The sequence below is a fragment of the Anas platyrhynchos genome, chromosome 5, assembly GCF_047663525.1.
Source record: "Anas platyrhynchos isolate ZD024472 breed Pekin duck chromosome 5, IASCAAS_PekinDuck_T2T, whole genome shotgun sequence".
NCBI classification, from domain to species: domain Eukaryota; kingdom Metazoa; phylum Chordata; class Aves; order Anseriformes; family Anatidae; genus Anas; species Anas platyrhynchos.
In genome coordinates, this window is record NC_092591.1 from 3,507,908 (window position 1) to 3,525,891 (window position 17,984).

Consider the following 17,984-nt stretch of genomic DNA (forward strand, 5'->3'; position numbering starts at 1 on the left):
CACTCACTCTTCCTCCAGAGGGCTTCCTGCCAGCCCAGCAGTGCAACAAGTGTGACTCTGGAGGTGACAGCAGCTTCTGTACCCATTGCCCTTTCCCTGGGGGAATGTGACAGGGTTGAGAACATCACCTGTGGTAGGGAACAGAGCAACCTTCCCTGCTGAAGCACTGCTGCTGAGCTGGATTCTTCACACCTGAAAGCATTGCCACACAGCCACAAAACCAAGTTTTCAACCCAGCTCATTTGTCTCACAATCACCTGCTCCTCACCGATCTTCTCATTAACTCTTAACGAGGGCCTGGAGCTAGTTAGGTGGTGTAGAAGCAGAAGTCCCAGTCCTGTTTGAATTAGTGGAAATTCCAAGCTGATAAAACCTGCAAGAAATTGAGGTTTTGGCTGCCTCTGTCAGCCATCACAGCTCAGGTGCCCACCTCTGGTTTGAGGACAGGTACTCACCCAGGATGAGCTGAGGACTTCAAGACTTGCTTCTTAGAAGTCACACTTGCAAGGATGAAACTGAGCATCAGATATTTTTATGGTTTATAGAGGCTTTAGACCTCTGTGTCAGAGGTTTTTACCTTTAGGCAAAACAGCAAAATCAGAAACAAGAGATACAGTTGGCAGTCTTAATTTATTCAGCTTAAACAAAGATTTTTAAAAAATAATAAATAAAACAGACATTATCAAGGAAACACTATATTGAGTGGAGTACCATCAGGAACATTAAATAGAACCCCGCACCACGGCTTAAAGGAGCTCTCCACAGCACGACGAAAGAACGTTTTGTAAGGCCTGCCTGCTCACAAACAAGCCCGGCTGGTCTGCAGAACCCTCCTGTGTTTATAATGCCCTATTCACGGACGTGGGATTTGTCACTCCCTTTGCACAAAACGCTACTGTTGAAGTCGGGGCTTTGTACGTTATTTGCTTGCCACCGGGGGCAAAAGTGCTAAAATTGTTTATCCAATCTTACAGCAAGGGGGATGCTCTACGAAGCAGCAGCAACCCCTCGGGACCAGAGCCTGGGATTTCCGTGCCGGGTCGCACTGCTGTAGGTAGAAGTGGTCACCAGCAAAACCACGGCTGAAGCAGCCCTACGGAGTTCAAGTACAGCGCGGTGGTCAGGTGGATTTGGTGAAGCTGAACGCGTTTCTGCCTTCGTAGAGGAAGGCATTAACATTCCCACTGAGCGCTAGCAGAAGCCCCACTAAGAGTGGGGTGCCTTCTGTCAGGCATTCCAGTTTCCTTTGCCCTGTCACAAACCATGGGTTTGTCTGTCAGAAAACATAATTATCCTGAAAACAAATCAAGTTATCAGCTAAAGTGCAGGGCCCCTGCATTAAAAACTATCTAAACTCACCATCACCTTAATCAGAGCCCCTAACCTGCACTAACAGTAACAAATCCAGAAAATAGTGCCTATAAAACTTTAGGTACTCTAACGTCACCAGCACTTAAGTGAGATTTCACAAAAGGAACAAATTCCCATCCTGCGTCACCACCTCTGCGTCCGAGAAGCCTCCCTGCCCAAGCTACATCATTCTTCAGTGAAGCACAGCCAGGAGCACGACCCCACGAGCTGCACTTTGGCTACCAAGAAAAGAAGCGCAAACCTTTAGAAAAATATGAGGCAAGAAAAAATTTGAGATAAAAATATATATACCTTTGGTTAAAAACCATCCCTTTAACGAGAGTCCTTTGTAACTCAGCTAGAACAAAAGAGCTTCACTTACACTGAACAGTAGTAAAAATTAGTTCTAAGAGCTAACCCAGAGAACCCTCCTAAATTGTAAGTTGCTTTTTTTTTTTTGCAAGATTTACACATTTGATGTTCAGTATTTATAGGGATCATTATATTTGCAGCAATAAACTATATAAATTTTCCATTATTAGAACGGTTTGTAGCACAAGCTCCTCCACCAACAGTCTTTACAAAAAAAAAATCACTAGAAGTTCTTAATTAAAGAACCGTTGAAACATGTAGTTTTCTTCAGATACCGAGTAGCCGAACTTCTTGTAGAAAGCCACGTTTTTTGGCAGACACTCCAGCGTGATTTTGTAACAGTTCAGTCTCTTACTTAGTAGTGTAAGAGTGGACGTTAATCTGAAAGAGACAGAGAAACAGCGCAGTTAAATGAAATGGCCCTGAACACAGGATCAATCAACGTGAAATTTGCTAAAGTTACCAATCATTTTTAAAAATAAGTGCTGGAGAAAGTAAGTTTACCATAATAAAACACCAATTCAAGTATTTTTAGTGCATTTGATCTTTGATCCTACATCATCATCTGTAGAAACTAGCACTCCATTTCAGGTATCAACTCATTCAGGTTGGAAAAGGCTTCTAAGATCACTCGGTCCAGCCTTGAACCCAGCACTGCCTGGTTCACCACTGCACCATGTCCCTAAGCTCTACACCTACACATTTTTTTTTGAAGACCTCCAGGGATGGTGACTCAACACTTCCCGTGCAGCCGGTTCCAAGACTCCACAACCCTTTCAGTGAAGAAAGTTCCAAAGTCCCTTGCAAAAGCCTACTAACCACCCTGCAGCCCTTCCCCAGCCTCACACCAACAACACAAATTTTACAGACTCTGTGTTCTTCGGTACACGGGATGGTTGCTACCCCAAGAAAAAAGAAGGACATACCAGAGTCTACCAGACAATTTTAAGTTACAGCTTGCACTCTGCCGGCTTGTGATAGCTTTTGGCTAAAATCTTGCGAGGTTTCTGGCTGGGAAGAATCTGCCCCACTAACTCGCGGAACTAAAATCCTGCTCTGAGGTCTGGTGAGTGATTCTGTCGCAGTTTAATTGAGCGCTGTATTGTCTGGAGAGGGCAAAGGACAGGCAGATGGCATCCTGAGAGCAATAATTACGCCTTATCCCCACCGCCCAGAGAGGGATGGGCTAACTTCAAACAACAGCCACCTTCCGTGCTGCCACACTGACTGCAGCTGCAAACTTTGCTCTTCCCAGAGGAGATTCTTGCACAGACAACTCATCACCACTGCAGTTAACTTGTTTGCTGGCACTGATCAATGTTAAGGTGGGGGGACAGAAACCAAGTGGATGGAGCTTGCAGCCCTGCCTGATGTTGAATTGCAAAGATAAAAATAAAGGATAAAATACTTACAGTTTCCCAAGCTGCTTTCCTCTGCACTCCCCGCTTACTACTACGTCTTCTATCCTTCCTCTCTGTGAAAATGCAGAGAAGCGTTAGTTGAGAACACTGGTGTGTTGTTTCCCTGCTCCATGCTTGCATTTCTGCTGTCTGGCTGGATACAATCCCTCCCTTCGAGGCATTCACAGCGCCTGCAGGTGTAGAGGTCCCACCACAGCCTCTCCCCTGCTGAGGGATTTGTACCCCTCCAGCTCCTGTTTACATCCAGCTGGGACTCCCCAGCAGTGAGATCCTCAGCTCCATCAGAACCCACTCTGACTTGTTGAAGAGCGGGACAGACAAACTGCTTTTTTTCCTTACAAAAAGCCAAATCTTCCTTTTACTTCTTAGCTGAGCACCCAAGGATGGTGTTTTTTAAAATGCCTTTATCACTGACTCAGCAGAAGTACTTCATTACACAGTAACATCATAAAAATAACGTACACGTATTCTGGGGACAGCATCTTTTTCCTCACTACAGCTGCAGAAAGAGAGCATACCTTTGCACAGGAGTGAGTGAACTTATGTTCTATAACCAGCGTTGCTGTAGCAACAATCTGCCCGAGATTTGTATCTTCTACGACAGTAACGTAGTAATCTCCAGATCTCTTCATGTGCTCAAAGGTTTCTGTGGGAGCAGAACAGTCACTGTTAGCCTTGGATTGAATTGCTGTGAAGCCTAACACTTGGATCAGATTCTGCATGCAGATCACGGCAGAATCCAGGATCACCAGGGAGACGTGCCCAAAACATCAGAACCTGAAAGGCCCAGGTGGACCAACGCAGAGACAGAACCAGGAAAAAGCAGGTGTCAAGTAAATGCCATTTCCCCAGCTGCTAAGAGGCCCTTCCTTCCCCAGCATCTCAGCAGATGGGCACTAGGATGAAGGCAGCAGTCCCTCCTGGAAGTTTTCTTACACCTCAGACTAGTGAAACACAGCTCAGCGATGTTCTGAGCTTCAAAGGCAAGCCTCCACTTCACTACTGGTGCTTGCAATAATTCATCCCAAACAAGCCCTCACCAGGCATTCCCTTCTGCCAGGAAGCTAAAGCTCGGTCTCCAAAGCAAGGACACAACCTAAGCATATCCCAGCCAAGGAGCCCTTTGGGACAGCTGCAGCTGAATTCAAAGCTGGGTGCCAAAATCTGCCTCAGGGGACCTGAGCTAATAAATCACTCTGGCATCAGGCAGTCAGAAACCTCACAGCCAGGTGGATTTGCTGTCAGCATCTTCTGGTTCCCAGCAAGCTCGGTGGAAACGCCAAGAAATAATGATCTACTCACTGATAAACTGCTCTGGGCTCACAACTCCCGTTTCAGTCAGCTGACCCAGAACCTTGAAAAAGCCTGTTATAAAAGGGGAAAAAATAAAGACTCATGAGGAACAGGAACACACAAATAGCACAGAACCACCTGACAGGGCTGTTTGTTACCATCTCTACAGCATCATCTAATTCAGCTGTATGTACAGGCCTGCACTCCGCATATCACAGACTCTAAGCTTAAAATCGAACACACCATACACAATTTGGGATCAGCTAACGCAACAGCAGCCAACCGCAGCTTGAGTGCAGAATAAAAAGATGCAGGCATTTAAGCAAGGAAAGGATAAGGCTGAAATCAGGCAATGTTTAGCTGCCTGTTCAGAACAACCTCCTTCTCCTAAGTTACAGGTGTGAAGAAGTCTTCACACGCTAAGAGCAGTACGCTGGTTCACGTTACTTTTATACTGAAGGGAATAACATGAACAATTCTACTCCCCCTCTAAAGCTGTGGTGAATAGGAAGCTGTGGATTATTCTGAAAGAATGAAGTTGATTTTTACGATTGTTTTTAAGGTCATTAGAACAGTAAAACCAGTTTTGGGGGTCACCAACACAGCAGCTATCCATGGTGCCAAGTGCTCCAACTCCTTACAAATAAAAATAAATAACCCAAATCATGTAAAACAGGTACTGCTGATCTACTGAGAGAGAATGGAGAATAAATATTGTCTAGTGCAGCACCCAGCTCTTGTCTGTGATGGTCATGAAACAGGATTCTACCTCGATTTACATCAGCCGTGCACAGTGGTCTCATTACTAGGCCATCTCCTGGCTCCAGCGGAGAAATAGCAGGAGAAAACGTTGTCGTGTTCTCGCTCCAGTCAAGCTCGTGAAGAATACTGGGGTCAAACATCGGCGTGTCATCAGGCATCACGGTTGCAACAGGCATCATGGCTGCGAGAGGTGTTCTGAAACAGGAAACACGCGGGTAAGGAACATTCTGCTTTAATCCCTGTTGTTTTAAAAAATCCTGATTGTTTTAATCCCTGAACACGCGATTTTTGCAGATCCTCAGGGGAGGTAAAGAAAAGTGAACGAAACCCAAACTGCCGTCCACTTATCTGCAACTGGAGGTATTTGACCTTCACCGAACCGGGACACCAGGTTACACAAAGAGCACGTTAGCTAAAGTCAACACAAACAGCCCGTTCGTGCTCAGCCAGGAAGGTTCTTCCTCATAGAGAAGAAAAGGGAAAGATAAGAGATTAACCTGGATATTTAGCCTCTACAGCCCTCTATTCTTCCCGCTGGCAGGACGAGCACTGCTTCCAACCCACCCACCCCACAAACACGCAGTGCCTCGGCCAAGAGCCACCGCACCACACCTGTGGGAACAGGGATGATCCAACAGCATTCACACACGTGTACAGCCCACGGAACATTTCTTGTTTGCTCTGTCTATTTACTAAATCGAGTGCTATCTCAGCTGTAAAGCGTAGTGCCTCGCTGCCCTTAGCAGGTGAAACACAGAACTGCCAGGATGGTGCTGAGACAGCTGTTAACGATTAACGAGGGAGCTGGGAGTTGTATGAGTTAGAATTTGGGATACAAGGAAGCACAGGGACATTTTATTGATCATACAGCAAATAATTTCTTTGTAACAGGAATACCCGGTAAGGTTCCTGGTACAAACAGAACATACGGGAACTTGATAGAATCACTAAGGTTGGGAAAGCCCTCCAGGATCACCTGCTCCAACCACCCCCTACCACCACCGTCACCATTAACCCACGTCCCCAAGCACCACGTCCAACCTCTCCTTCAACACCCCCAGAGACGGTGACTCCACCACCTCCCTGGGCAACCCGTCCCAACGCCTGACTGCTCTTGCTGAGCAGAAATGTCTCCTCGTTTCCAACCTGAACCTCCCCTGATGGGACTTGAGGTCATTCCCTCTGGTCCCATCACCAGTTACCAGTGAGCAGAGGCCGACCCCCAGCTCCCCACCCCTTCCATTCAGGCAGTTGCAATGATGTCTCCCTGAGCCTCCCCTTCCCCAGCCCAAACTCCCCCATTTCCCTCAGCCGCTCCTCACAGGACTTGTGCTCCAGGCCCTTCCCCAGCTTCATAGCCTTCCTGAGAAATCTTCAGGTTCACTTTGTTGCACCATAAACGATTCAGTAGCCATGTGCTTTCACATGGCTCAAATTAAATACACTTTTTTTTTGCTGTTAACGATGACTACCTCTCACAATAAGCCACAGCACAGCCAACTCGGCACAACCGCAGCATGGAAGCCCCAAGACCGAAGGCGGCTTCGGAGAACCAACCGAAAGAGTCCCTCAATGAAAACAAATCAATAAAAACACCTCAGCTTCACGCCTCCTCCTGACACACACCGACCACGCTCCCACCTCACCTAACACACATCTCCGGGACAAAACCACGCACTTAGGGCGCTGAAGCAGCCCCTCGCACCCCACATTATGCCCCCAGATGATGGCAGGCAGGTCAAGGCCCTGAGAGGAAGGCTCTGCGGGGCTGGGAGCCCAACGGGGCTTCTGGGCTGCTGCTGTGGTCCTGTCAGAGCCCCTCAGAGCCCCCTCAGGATCCCCTCAGGGCCCCCTCAGGGCCCCCTCAGGACCCCCTCAGGGCCCCCTCAGGACCCCCTCAGGACCCCCTCAGGGCCCCCTCAGGGCCCCCTCAGGATCCCCTCAGGGCCCTCTCAGGATCCCCTCAGGGCCCCCTCAGGATCCCCTCAGGGCCCCCCCAGCCCCTTCAGGACCCCCAAACCCCCCTCAGGGCCCACCCCAGCACCCCCAAACCCCCCTCAGGCCCCCCAAACCCCCCTCAAAGCCCCCTCAGAGCCCCCAAATCCCCCCCCCCCCCCCCCCCCTCAGGCCGCCCCTCACTCACCGCCCCGCGCACGCGGCCCCGGCGCCAACCGCCGGCTTAGCGCCTCACGGACGTGGCAGCGGGGCGGGGCCCGGCGCGCACGCGCGGAGCCGCGCAGCCAATCACCGCCCGGCTCCGGCCTTTTCCCCGCCCTCCCCGCCCTCCGGCTGACGAATCACCGCGCCGCTCGGCTCCTGGCCACGCCCACCAGGGGAGGCCCCGCCCACCGCGCAGCGCTCCCGCCTCTGGTGGGGGGGGGCGGGCAAAATGGCGGCGGCGCTGAGGGGAGGGGGAGGGGGGGGAAGGCGCTGAGGGGATGGGGGCGGCTGTGAGGGGAAGGGGCAGGGTTAGGGGGGCTTTGGGGCTATTTTGGGTTTTTTGGGGGTCTCTGCTCGCCTGGCAGGGTTTGGGAGTGTGTCATGAATGGGTAATTTATTTTTTTTTGGCTCTAGGGGTTTGATTTTGGAGGAGGCTCCGTTATTTCCCTCGAGCAACACCTGCTGCCCGCTGCTTACTGAGCTTTCAAAGTGCGGAGCGGGCACAAATGAGCGATTTTTTTCCGTTCCCTTCCAATAAAGAAAACGTCAAAAGAGAGATCAGCTCAAGATGCTGCCTTATAAATAGCTGAGGTCAAGGCGTGTGTGTAGCACGGGGCGGGAGGTTTTGCTGAGCAAAATAATTACACAGCGTGCTCCCGAGACATGATTTCCATTTTCCACGTTTCTTCTCCCCCTGATATTTTACCCTCAGAATGAATCACTCGGTTGCTGAGGAAACAATCAACACTATTTGGCTTTTACTTCTCCGGCCCCAGTGACCGGATGAGGATGACACACACCAAAAACTCCTTGGGGTCAGGCACACCCGAGGTCTGGTGACGATGCGAGTCTGGGGGCTGGAAAGGTCCCATCCATGTGAAGAAATGAACAGTTTATCCCACTTCAAGTGCAACAAGAAACTGAGAATCGCAGCTTTGCTGGTTAAAACAGCATCGCTGTGAGTGTGGATGAGTTCCACTGAGTGAAAAAATGACAGAAAGGGGTTTAGCCTAACTCCCTCTGCGATGCCTCTTCTCCAGTGGAAAGATTCACAGGTGTGAGGGAGGTTTTGCATTTTACCCAAGTCACAGTGACAAATCCAGGCTTTTACCAAAGAAAATTGTGCCGTGACAGCGCTGTGAGAACGACCACATGGGGTCAGGCCAGCTCTCCCCAGCAGGGCTGGGCGCAGATGGCCGGGACCTGCCCAGGAACAGAGATTTTGGATAAATGCAGACACATCCTCCAGGTTTCCGGCACTCAGCAGCACAGGGACATCCTGACCCAGGAGCTTCATCCGGCCCCTGGTGTTTAACACCCGAAAGCTGCTCTCCTCCATGCCTCAGCTCCTGACCTCCAGAGCTCCCAGAGCGCCTCAGCGTAACGGCGCTGAATGGGGGAAAAAAAGCCTTCAGTTTGTTTAAAACTCCACTTTTATTAGTCCCAGAGACCGGCCCTTTTCTATTTACAGCCACTGAGGTACCGACTTCAGCGTGGCGTGAGGACAGGAACTATTTGTACTTGTGGGTTTTCGTAGCAGCGTGGGCCTGAACCAGAGCAGGGAAATGATCCAGATGAAAAATCTCCCCCCCAAGGGAAGAGGAATTTGCCAGGCTGCTGGCTCCAAAAGCGTCCTCCATTCCAGCAGTGTTTTAGGGACAGGCTGCTGATACACAGGGATTAGGCTTTGCTCCTCACACCCCCCCAGGGTCTGTAAACCCCCTCAGCAGACCCTGTGCCAGCCCCCCAGGCAGGGCAGAGCGCTGCCAGCTGGTTTTCAGCGCCCCTCTCTCCTTGTGCAGCGAGCTTGAAGCCCTTTCTCTGATTTTAACCACATCAGAAGGAGATGGCGATGCTCTTAAAGGCTTTCTGAGGAATAACTGAGTGTCTGGGGAAGGGCTGAGCCATTTTGTGAACACCCCAAGGGTCCACGCATGAAACAAGCCTCGTTCCTTAGCACGGTGGAAGGCAAGTGGCCACAGATGAGCTCCCACTTCTAGAGATATCTGTAAGACCCACTGTGGCTTTCCAAAGGTCAAGTGATGCAGGTCAGTGAGGATTCACAGCAGCCAGCAGATAAATCTCCACGGTACCACCGAGGCCAGGATTTGGTTGCAAAAAGGTGAAATGAAGCATTTCCACTCATGTCACAAGCGCCGGTTCCACCGCGGCGGATTCTGTTTCAGAGCAAAAGCAAAGTGATATCCTCGGGCTGCTCCGCGTCTGCCAGCGCTGGAACGGGGCGATTACAAGGCAAGGAAATTGCAAATTTGTGACCGCAAGACGGTCGGAGAGACGGGAAAGGAGCCATGCACTTGCTTGATGTCAATGTCTGGGTCCGAAGCACGCCCTGCTTTATGAGGAGAGAACGCGCTCCCCTTTCATTTTGCCATATGACACAATGCAGCAAGAACGAGTAAATCCTTGCCACAATCAAATTGTTTATGTTCTGTTTTGGAAACACGCTCAGGGCTCCGTCTACCTAGGGACGGGCCGCTCTGGTTCTTTTTACCCTCTCACGGATCAGGCTGAATCCACCCACGGCTGAATCCTGAGCTCTGGAAGCGATGTCTGCAGGAGGGCTGCCTAAAACAGCTCCGGGCGCCCTGGTTTCACAAAGGACCCAGCACTTTTAACTCCAGAGGAAAGAGGGATGCTGCCACATCTCCCCAAACGTCACCCATGGGTGGATAGAGATAAACTAAATACCTGCTAGGACTTCATAAAGTCGTAGGGGAAAGCTGGCAGCCATCCCCAAAGCTCTGCCGCGATCCAGATGGCCGCCTGGAACTTGGGAAATGGTATTTCTGCAGGGCTTACGATAACATTAGGGAAGGAGGCGTGCATCTGGAACACGTCTGCCTCTCTGGAAATGATTATCCAACCTGGAGCCAAGAAGCCGAGCATCATTTAGCAGCGGGGGGAAAGGGAAGTGTCGGGGAGCGCAGGTGCGCGGCACCCCCTGCCCCACGGCGGCTCCTGCAGCCCCAGCCTGCCCTCTGCGGAGCCTGCTAGGAGCCTGCGATCGGCTCCTCCAGCTTTTCTCCTGCTTCTTGACCATGGATCAAGAGCACATTTTTTTATTTTTATTTATTTATTTATTTATTTTTGTGCAGAAGATCCCCATCTGTCCCCACCAGCATCGCCCCTCAGTTCTCAAGACATCCCAGCTCACACTCCGACAGCCCCAGGGCTGGAGCTGGGGTTTTGGTTGGACTCATAGGATCAGGCATGGATCTGGCCCCGAGCTAAGAGATGGGGAACGCAGCCCAAACAGTGCTGCTGTTCCCAAAGAGCCCTGAACTTCGAGATTTCCAGTCCCTGCAGTTGAGGGTTCACCTTCCCATCCACCGCAGGCAGAGCACGCTCCAGGACTGCTCTCCCCAGCCCTCCTGCACGAAATAAGCACGCTGTGGATTCGATAAACCAATTTATTTGGGTGGTTTAGGGAATAAATTAGAGTTTTTCCCCTTGTCCCTCCTACCAAGCATAATCTGTCAGAGCCAACGTGGCATTTTTCCAGTGACTGCCATCTTTCCTACCATCCCATCCACAAGTTAAGGAATTCAGAAGGCCCACCCCGTACTTCCTGGGGGATTTTATGTGTAAGACCTTGATTAAATTCAAAGATTGGCATTTCCCCAGTGGTTTCTCTGGGCACAGTTGGACTGATCTGGGGCAGGGGGCTCCGTCCTGCCGCGGGCAGCAGGGTCCTGCCCGGCCCCGAGGTGGGCAGAGGAGGGCACGGGCGCTGGGCAGGCTCGCTCTCTGTTTATCTCTCGTGGTGGAAACTCTTTATCTTCCACTCGGGCTGCGCTGTGCGAGCGATGATAAGAGCTGGGTTGTTAAACAGGAGCCGAAACCGCTGCTCTGCGAGGCTGCAGGGAACAAACCAACGGCGGCCGATGCCCGTCCCCAGAGCCGATGGGCACAGGACGGGCCGGGGCTGTGCCTGGCATTTGGGGTGGCCTGGAAAGGACGGGAGGAAGAATGAATGCAGCTGGGGGTGAGAATTTCCCAAATTTTCCCCCCAAAAAACCCTCCTCCAAGCACACGGAGTGGCGATGCCGCCTGGCTCCAAACCAGCCCCGAATCCACGAGGATCAGTCCTAGGGCTGGGCAAGATGCGAGGCACATCCCAGCTCGTTTTATCTCGGATCAAACCTCCGAAGGACCCGCTTCCTATGAGTTTAATGACTTTAATTAACTTAATGAAGCCCCTGGGGGGCAGGAAGGCCGGGATGTGCTGGGGACGGAGGTCTCTCAGCCCCAAAGGGCAGCGATAACGCGGGGCCAAATGCGACACATCTGCCCTTGGTCCTGCTTTCCGAGGTCCTCCCCCTTCCTCTTACCTTGTGGAGCGGCGGGAGGGGAGGCAGGAAATCCTGCAGGGCTATTTTTGAGCTCGAGATTAATTCGTGGAGGGGCTGGGATTGACCTGGCTGTGGAGGGCTGGCGGACTGTGGGATGCCCCAGGCAGCGCTGGGATCTGGGAAAATCAGAGCCAGGCTCGGGGTGGTGGAGATCTGTAGGGCTGGGGGGCTGCTTAGGGCAAAAAAATAATATATCCACACATATTTTGTTAATTCTGCAGAGCAGAAAAATATTAAAATCACTTTTTGGACCTTTCTGGACCCTACCAGCCATGTCCCCGCTGCCAGGGCCCCTCCAGGATCCGTCCCCTCGGTGCCGTTGGAGGTCTCCCACCCGTCTCCCTCCCCGCCCTCACTTCCCCTCGGTCCCAGGCGTGTTCCCGTCCGCTCCTCCTGTTTATGGGAAGGGGAAAAATGTTTGGGAGAGAAAACAGCCCTGTGGTGGGGCCGTTTGCCATCGAGTCTGGTGGAAGCAGAAGGTGATGGGCTTGGAGCAAATGCACCCCAAGTCCTGGAGCAAATGCACCCCAAAAAACAAAGCAAATTCACCCCAAAACCTCAAAGCAAATGCATCCCAAAACCCAGAGCAGCAGCCTCGAGGTGCAGATCCTCGGGGAGCGAGGAATTCCCCTGGCTGGGGACAAAGAGGGGGAGCAGCTCCCAGCCAGCACCACCCTGAGCCGAGTTTGCGACCCGGCTCCTCGTTTATCTCACACCCCCGTTTCCCCGGCAGGAAATAAAACCGCAGCCCGCTCGTTAGGGGCTGACCATCTGCTGACCAAAAGCCAAAAAGAAAAAAAAAAAAAAAAAGCCCAAAGCCACCCAAAGCAAATCCTGCGTTTGCTGAAACCGCTGTTTTCGCAGCCCGGGGGGGTGGGAGGCTTGTGCTGGAGCTCCCCAGCAGCCTGCCTGGTGGCATGGGATGGGGCAGGGTGTTTTTGGGGGGGATTTTGTCACTGTTTTACAAGAGATGTGTGTTCGGGGTGCAGGGCTGGGGGTGTTAAGGCACCGGAACACGGCTCTGCAAAGCTCGGTACCCCCCGGACACATGGAAACCTTCAGGGTTGTGCCTTACCTGTGGGTCAAAGGCAAAACTTTTCGGGTAATTTCGCTCTCTGATGGCTTCCCACATATTTGAGTCGCTTTAAAATATGGGGTTGGCATTTCCAAGTCCATTGGGCTGGGGAAATATTTTGATGCCCCCGTGTTGAGCAAAAAAAAACAACCCTAAAGTGGAAGCGCTGCAGCTTTTTTTGCACGGCTCAGATAAACTGCAGAGCCAACCGCTGAGTGGATGAAAGCGTTTTGGGATAAATTGGGTGGTTTTTTTAATTATAAATTCTTCCTAAACCAGCGTTTCCCATCAGCATTTCCCCAGTAGGAGAGGTGAGCACCAGACGGGGAGCTCAGGAAAGGGCGAGGAGCAGCTTCCAGGGGGCTTCTGCTCTCAGGCCCTTCAAAGCGAGCCCAGACCCCATTACGCTGGCACTTACTGGAAAAGATGTGAGCAAGGAGACACCTTTTATTATTATTATTATTTTTTAATGCCTAACATCCAGCAGATACTTATAGATCTTTTATCTCTTTAGTGCCTCGGTGCCGCAAATAAAAGCGTGCGGCGCTTTTATGGTGCTTGGAGCTGGCAGATGAAATAAAGGCACGGGGTTGCAGGAAGGTTTGGAGCTGGGCATGGATCAGGGCAGCCCAAATTGAATTAGGATGGGTCTGGGGGGCAGGAGGGGATGCAGGAATAGGGCTGAGGGTGACTCTGAATGCACCTTTCTGTGAAGTCTGCTGGAAAATAGTCGGTGGCAATTGTTTTCCCCAGGTTTTCCCACTGGTTTCTGGCTGCCCACGGCGAGCCCTGCCTGAAGCTGAGTCAGGCACCCCCACGCTGGTTTCTTGCTGTGGCTTTTGGGTTGGTTTTCTCTTTCGTTGGCCCCAAAGGGCCACCCCGCAGCCTGATTTCACCACGTCAGCACAAGAAACCCACCACGGGCACTGGAGCTGGGGTCTGGGTGCCTCCGTGTGCCCAAATCCCTTTGATTTTTGTACCAGCCAAGGAAAGAGCCTGGCCGTGGGGCTGGGCACCCTGCTTGGGATGGCCCTGCTGGGGCTGGGGCCGGGCCAGAGGCACCCAGAGGATGTCCAGAGGGGACGGGAAAGGCAGTCTCAAAAACCCAAGCCCCTCTTGGCCTCCCCCCGGAGCCTGTAGGGCTCCAGGCTTCCCCCATCCCTGGGGGCAGGAGAGCGACCTCGGCCTTCCCATGCCCCAGCACCGACCTCCCCGCAGCCCCCGCACCATTTCCTGCAGCCTCCAAGCCCGGAGGGACATGGGGACGGACACGGGGACAGACATGGGGATGGATGCACCTTCCCCTGCCTTCCCTCCCCTCCAGCAGAACCCCGGCCCTTGTGTAGGATGGTTTTTTTTGGCTCGCCGTCCCCATCTCCCAGCCCTTGCTGAGGACTGGCGTTGCTTTCTCGTCCCCATCAGCAGCTCTGCTGTCTCAGAAAAGAGAACCTGAACCTGTGAGCTGGATTGTGCCCTTCCCAAAGGGTCCCTGTCCCTCTCTCGGGGTGTTTTAGGGTGCAGCGGGGTGGTCTGGGTGCCCCCCTGCTCTGCCCACCAGCTCTGTCCCCACGAAACAGCAGCATCGCCGCTGCTTGCTGGGTTCCTGCTCCACGGGGAGGGGGAAAAGGGGTGGCCCCGAGGCTCACATCCCCTAAATCCCGCAGTCACAACCCCTAAATCACCTCCCAGTCACATCCCCAGCCTTCAAACTAGGGGCAGGGGGAACCCCGGGGGAGGAAAGAAGGGCTTTGGGGGCGCAGCGCGACCACGGAAGCCAGCGACGGCAGCGGTTAAATAAAAGATTTGACTTTTATTTAAAATAAAATGCATTTATACATAGTCTCGGAACCGCAGACTACGGGAACACAACACTGCTTATTCCTGGCATCAGGAGGAGCGGGCGCTAACGCAGCCCCTGCCCGGGGCCCGGCGCTGAGGGTCTCCTGGCCCAGCTCCGAGGGCGCACTTAACTTAGGTAAAAATTGGGCTGAAACTGGTGGGTTTGTTGGGTTTTTGTCTGTTTTCCACTCCCCCCCCAGGTTACTCCCCTTATCCCCTACAGGCATACTACAGTTAATGCTGATACACCAGATCTACGCGATATCCTAGCTGGCTTGTGAGAGTAGTTAAAAAAAAACAAAAAACAAAAAACAAAACTGTACAATTTTATAAAATTTGTGTTTTTACATTAGTTACACAAAATCTATACTTCATAGACCTTTACTTCATATTGTAATGAAAAAGTTTGCATATCATAGGCAGAACAGTGGCTATGCTGGTGAATACTAAAAGTGTCATAATACAATATGGTGTAAAAATAAAAAAAAAAAAAGAGACAATATAAATGATTATCAAAAGGAAAGTTAACAAATAAACCAAGCTATAACAGACTAACAGGAGGTCGTCTTCAAGGCCACACGCAGCTATCTCCAAAATAATGTCAGGCACCTGCAGCAGTCCTGGTGCATGTAGTGTGAAAGGAGAGAGATCGAAATTCTACTTATGGGTAGGACAACTTCCGAACAGGTCAAATTTACAGAATTAAAAAAAAAACAAACAAAAAAAAAACAAGAACACGAAAAAAAAAAAAAAGAAATAAAACACTCATGCATTAAACATGATAAATAGACTTCATATAATTAAAGCCCTGGATGGCTTTTAAAGAAGATGGCTTAGAGTTCTCTTAGGAATTTGGCTATTTAAGGTCAGTCAAATCTGATCCCGATCTGCCGGCACGTTCGGTAGGTAAAGGGGGCAGGCAGCATCACCTGGCCCAGGCACGGTCTCGTTATAGCAAATTAACAGAAGTGCTCATTAGTGCACACAGATTAACTGGTCTGGTAATGCAAAAATTTTCATGATTAAAAAAAAAAAAAAAGATACATTTCAAGCTTACTTTATTAAGCAGCATATTTCAAATAACAGCTTCTTAAAGTTAAATATTAATATGGCCACGGGGGGTTTCCTCTCGGCGTACAGTACCTGGGCCTCACACCCAGCCGCTGGTCAGTTTGTAGAACATCTCCTCGTCTAAGCTCTCGTTCTGGTCCTTGGCTCGCGTCGACAAGAAGATGTAGCCGCCGATGAACTCGTGCACCACCTTGCAATCCACCTCCGTGCAGATGAAGGACACCCGCACGTCGTCTGCAAACTCCACCGTCACCTAGGGGCAGGGAGCATCGCTGCTGAAATTTTGGGGGCAGAAAAGCCTCTTGCTGGGAAGGAGCAAGCCTCCTTCGCCGCAGAGACCATTACATTGTTCGTGCCTCTCTGTGCTTTACGAGAAGCAGAGGCTGGACACGGGACTGTTAATAAGGGCTGGGATTTGTTTCCTGGTTCCCCTGCGAGTGTATTTTGGATTTATACGCTGAGGTTTTGCTGTAGGAATGTTTTACGGGGTTAGGGAGCCTGTTTCAGAGTGCCTGCCCATCCTGATGCCCAGGAATTTTTCGTCCCCCCCGACTCCAACAGCTCAGCGGGGGCAATGCTGGGGTTTTCCTGGCAGAAAATCCGGGCAATTCGGATACAGAAGCTTGCAAGCTGGGTCCAAAAAAAGGACTCCAAGCCTGAATAATTCTGCCAGCAGCTCTCAACATGCCCTGAAGCACACAGGAACAGCCTTTACATGGTGGCTGGAGGCCTGCATCGGATGCTGTGATGGGGAAGAGCACAGAGCTTGTGCACCCAAACGTAGCCGCTGGTAAAAAAAAATATTTTGGAGCTCAGCAAAGTGCCTTGCTTGCATGAGTTACAGGAAAATCTGAGCTGAGCCACAAGTAAATGGGTTTTAATATGGATAAAGGCTCAGCACATCGCTGTTACTGCTTAGGATCGCGCCTGAACCTCAGTCCTGAAGTTTGATTCTATTTCACTGCCCTTGAGTGGGTGTTCGGAGAGACCAGGCCAAAAGCGCTACGCGTTAAGCGTGTAACTGGCTTAGTTAAAGGTTGAATTCTTTCCTCGTTTTTAAGGGTCACGCTTGGCTCCACCAGCTGCTCAGACAAGCTCTGATGGATCTCCAGGGGGTGGAGGTGGGGAGAAAATACTTTACGTGAACGCAGAAGGATGTCACTCCAGAGCTACCTCCAGGAAAAGAGCCTGAAAGCTTTAGTGAAACGTGTTATTGCTGTTTCCAGCAGCGCACCGTGAGCTTCCAGCCAGCCTCGTGCCAGCAGACCGCCTCCCAAAAGCCACGCTTTGGAAAACACCAACAAAAATCGGACTTTTTAAAAGCCGATGCACAAAAAAATGACAGCAACATCTTTTCCACGGAAGCGGGGAAGTGGCCTACGTGTGTGAAACACCGAGCAGCGCGCCCTGAAACTCTGCAGCTCGCACATCTGGGCACGGAGCAGCACGAGGCGCACAGCCGGGCTCTGCCCTCTTACCATTTTGATCTCCCAGTTGACGTTCCACTGCTTCATGTTGCTGAATCGCCACGTTTTGACGGCATCACCCGTGCTGGCATCCATCCGAATCAGCCGGTTGTAGGCGATGCCAATCAGCTCCTCCTTCTTGCCCCCCTGGAACCTGCGGCACGGGGAGGGATTAGTAACCACAGAGCTAACGGGGAGCTAAATGTGTTAAATCCAGCAACCCAGTTGCTGGATTTAAAACATTTATTAATTTATACAATATAAATCAATGTGATTAACCCTGAAACAGTCGATGTGATTTGATGCTTTTAATTTCGGTTCTGGTGCAACTTCACGGCACAGGATGTGCCACCAGAGAGGTGTAAAAGAAGCGGTGCAGGTCCTAAGCAGTAGGGGCAAACCCCCTCTGCTTGCAGCTATGGCTTTGCATCACTCTGACCAGTTGCAGATGACAGATTTATGCAGATTTAATGCAGATTTAACCCAAGGATCTCATTAAGTGCTCAGCTGGAACACGTTTATTCACGGCACACACCCTGCTCTGCCCACTGACCTCGCGATGAAGTGCGTGATGCCAAACTCGGGCAGCGATTGCCACGCTTGGATAAATCGCATCTTCGCCTCGATGAGGCTCATCTGGGCGACGTTCTGGTGGGCCTCCAGGATCCGGGCCGTGATCTGGGTGCGGTGAGACACAGCAGCGTTAGGCACGGGGCTTGTGAGCGGCACCTCCGGCACCCCACTCGCCACGGCCACGCCGAAAGGCACAGCTCGGCCGGCGCTGGGAACAGTGCAGGTCAGC

At 51.4% G+C, this 17,984-nt stretch overlaps 2 protein-coding genes across 7 annotated transcripts in view; both read right to left on the bottom strand.

Annotated features, from left to right (window-relative positions):
- Nucleotides 1–611: 611 nt before the first annotated feature.
- Nucleotides 612–7,465, bottom strand: GNPNAT1 (glucosamine-phosphate N-acetyltransferase 1). Its single transcript, XM_027457741.3, has 6 exons — nucleotides 7,342–7,465; nucleotides 5,206–5,393; nucleotides 4,446–4,508; nucleotides 3,662–3,789; nucleotides 3,135–3,196; nucleotides 612–2,103 (listed from the first exon to the last, which is right to left on the bottom strand). The coding sequence occupies exons 2-6, from the start codon at nucleotides 5,375–5,377 to the stop codon at nucleotides 1,956–1,958; spliced, it is 573 nt and encodes a 190-aa protein (XP_027313542.1). The 5' UTR covers nucleotides 5,378–5,393; nucleotides 7,342–7,465; the 3' UTR covers nucleotides 612–1,955.
- A 7,131-nt stretch (nucleotides 7,466–14,596) lies between these two features.
- Nucleotides 14,597–17,984, bottom strand: part of FERMT2 (FERM domain containing kindlin 2) — a 43,795-nt gene continuing 40,407 nt past the window's right edge. For all 6 annotated transcript variants that reach the window (XM_038179752.2, XM_038179754.2, XM_038179753.2 and 3 more), the window contains 3 exons: nucleotides 17,736–17,860; nucleotides 17,195–17,336; nucleotides 14,597–15,969 (listed from right to left, as the gene is read on the bottom strand). In XM_038179752.2, the coding sequence (XP_038035680.1) occupies nucleotides 15,796–15,969; nucleotides 17,195–17,336; nucleotides 17,736–17,860 (441 nt within the window). In that variant the 3' untranslated portion in view covers nucleotides 14,597–15,795. The remainder of the gene's footprint in view (nucleotides 15,970–17,194; nucleotides 17,337–17,735; nucleotides 17,861–17,984) is intronic.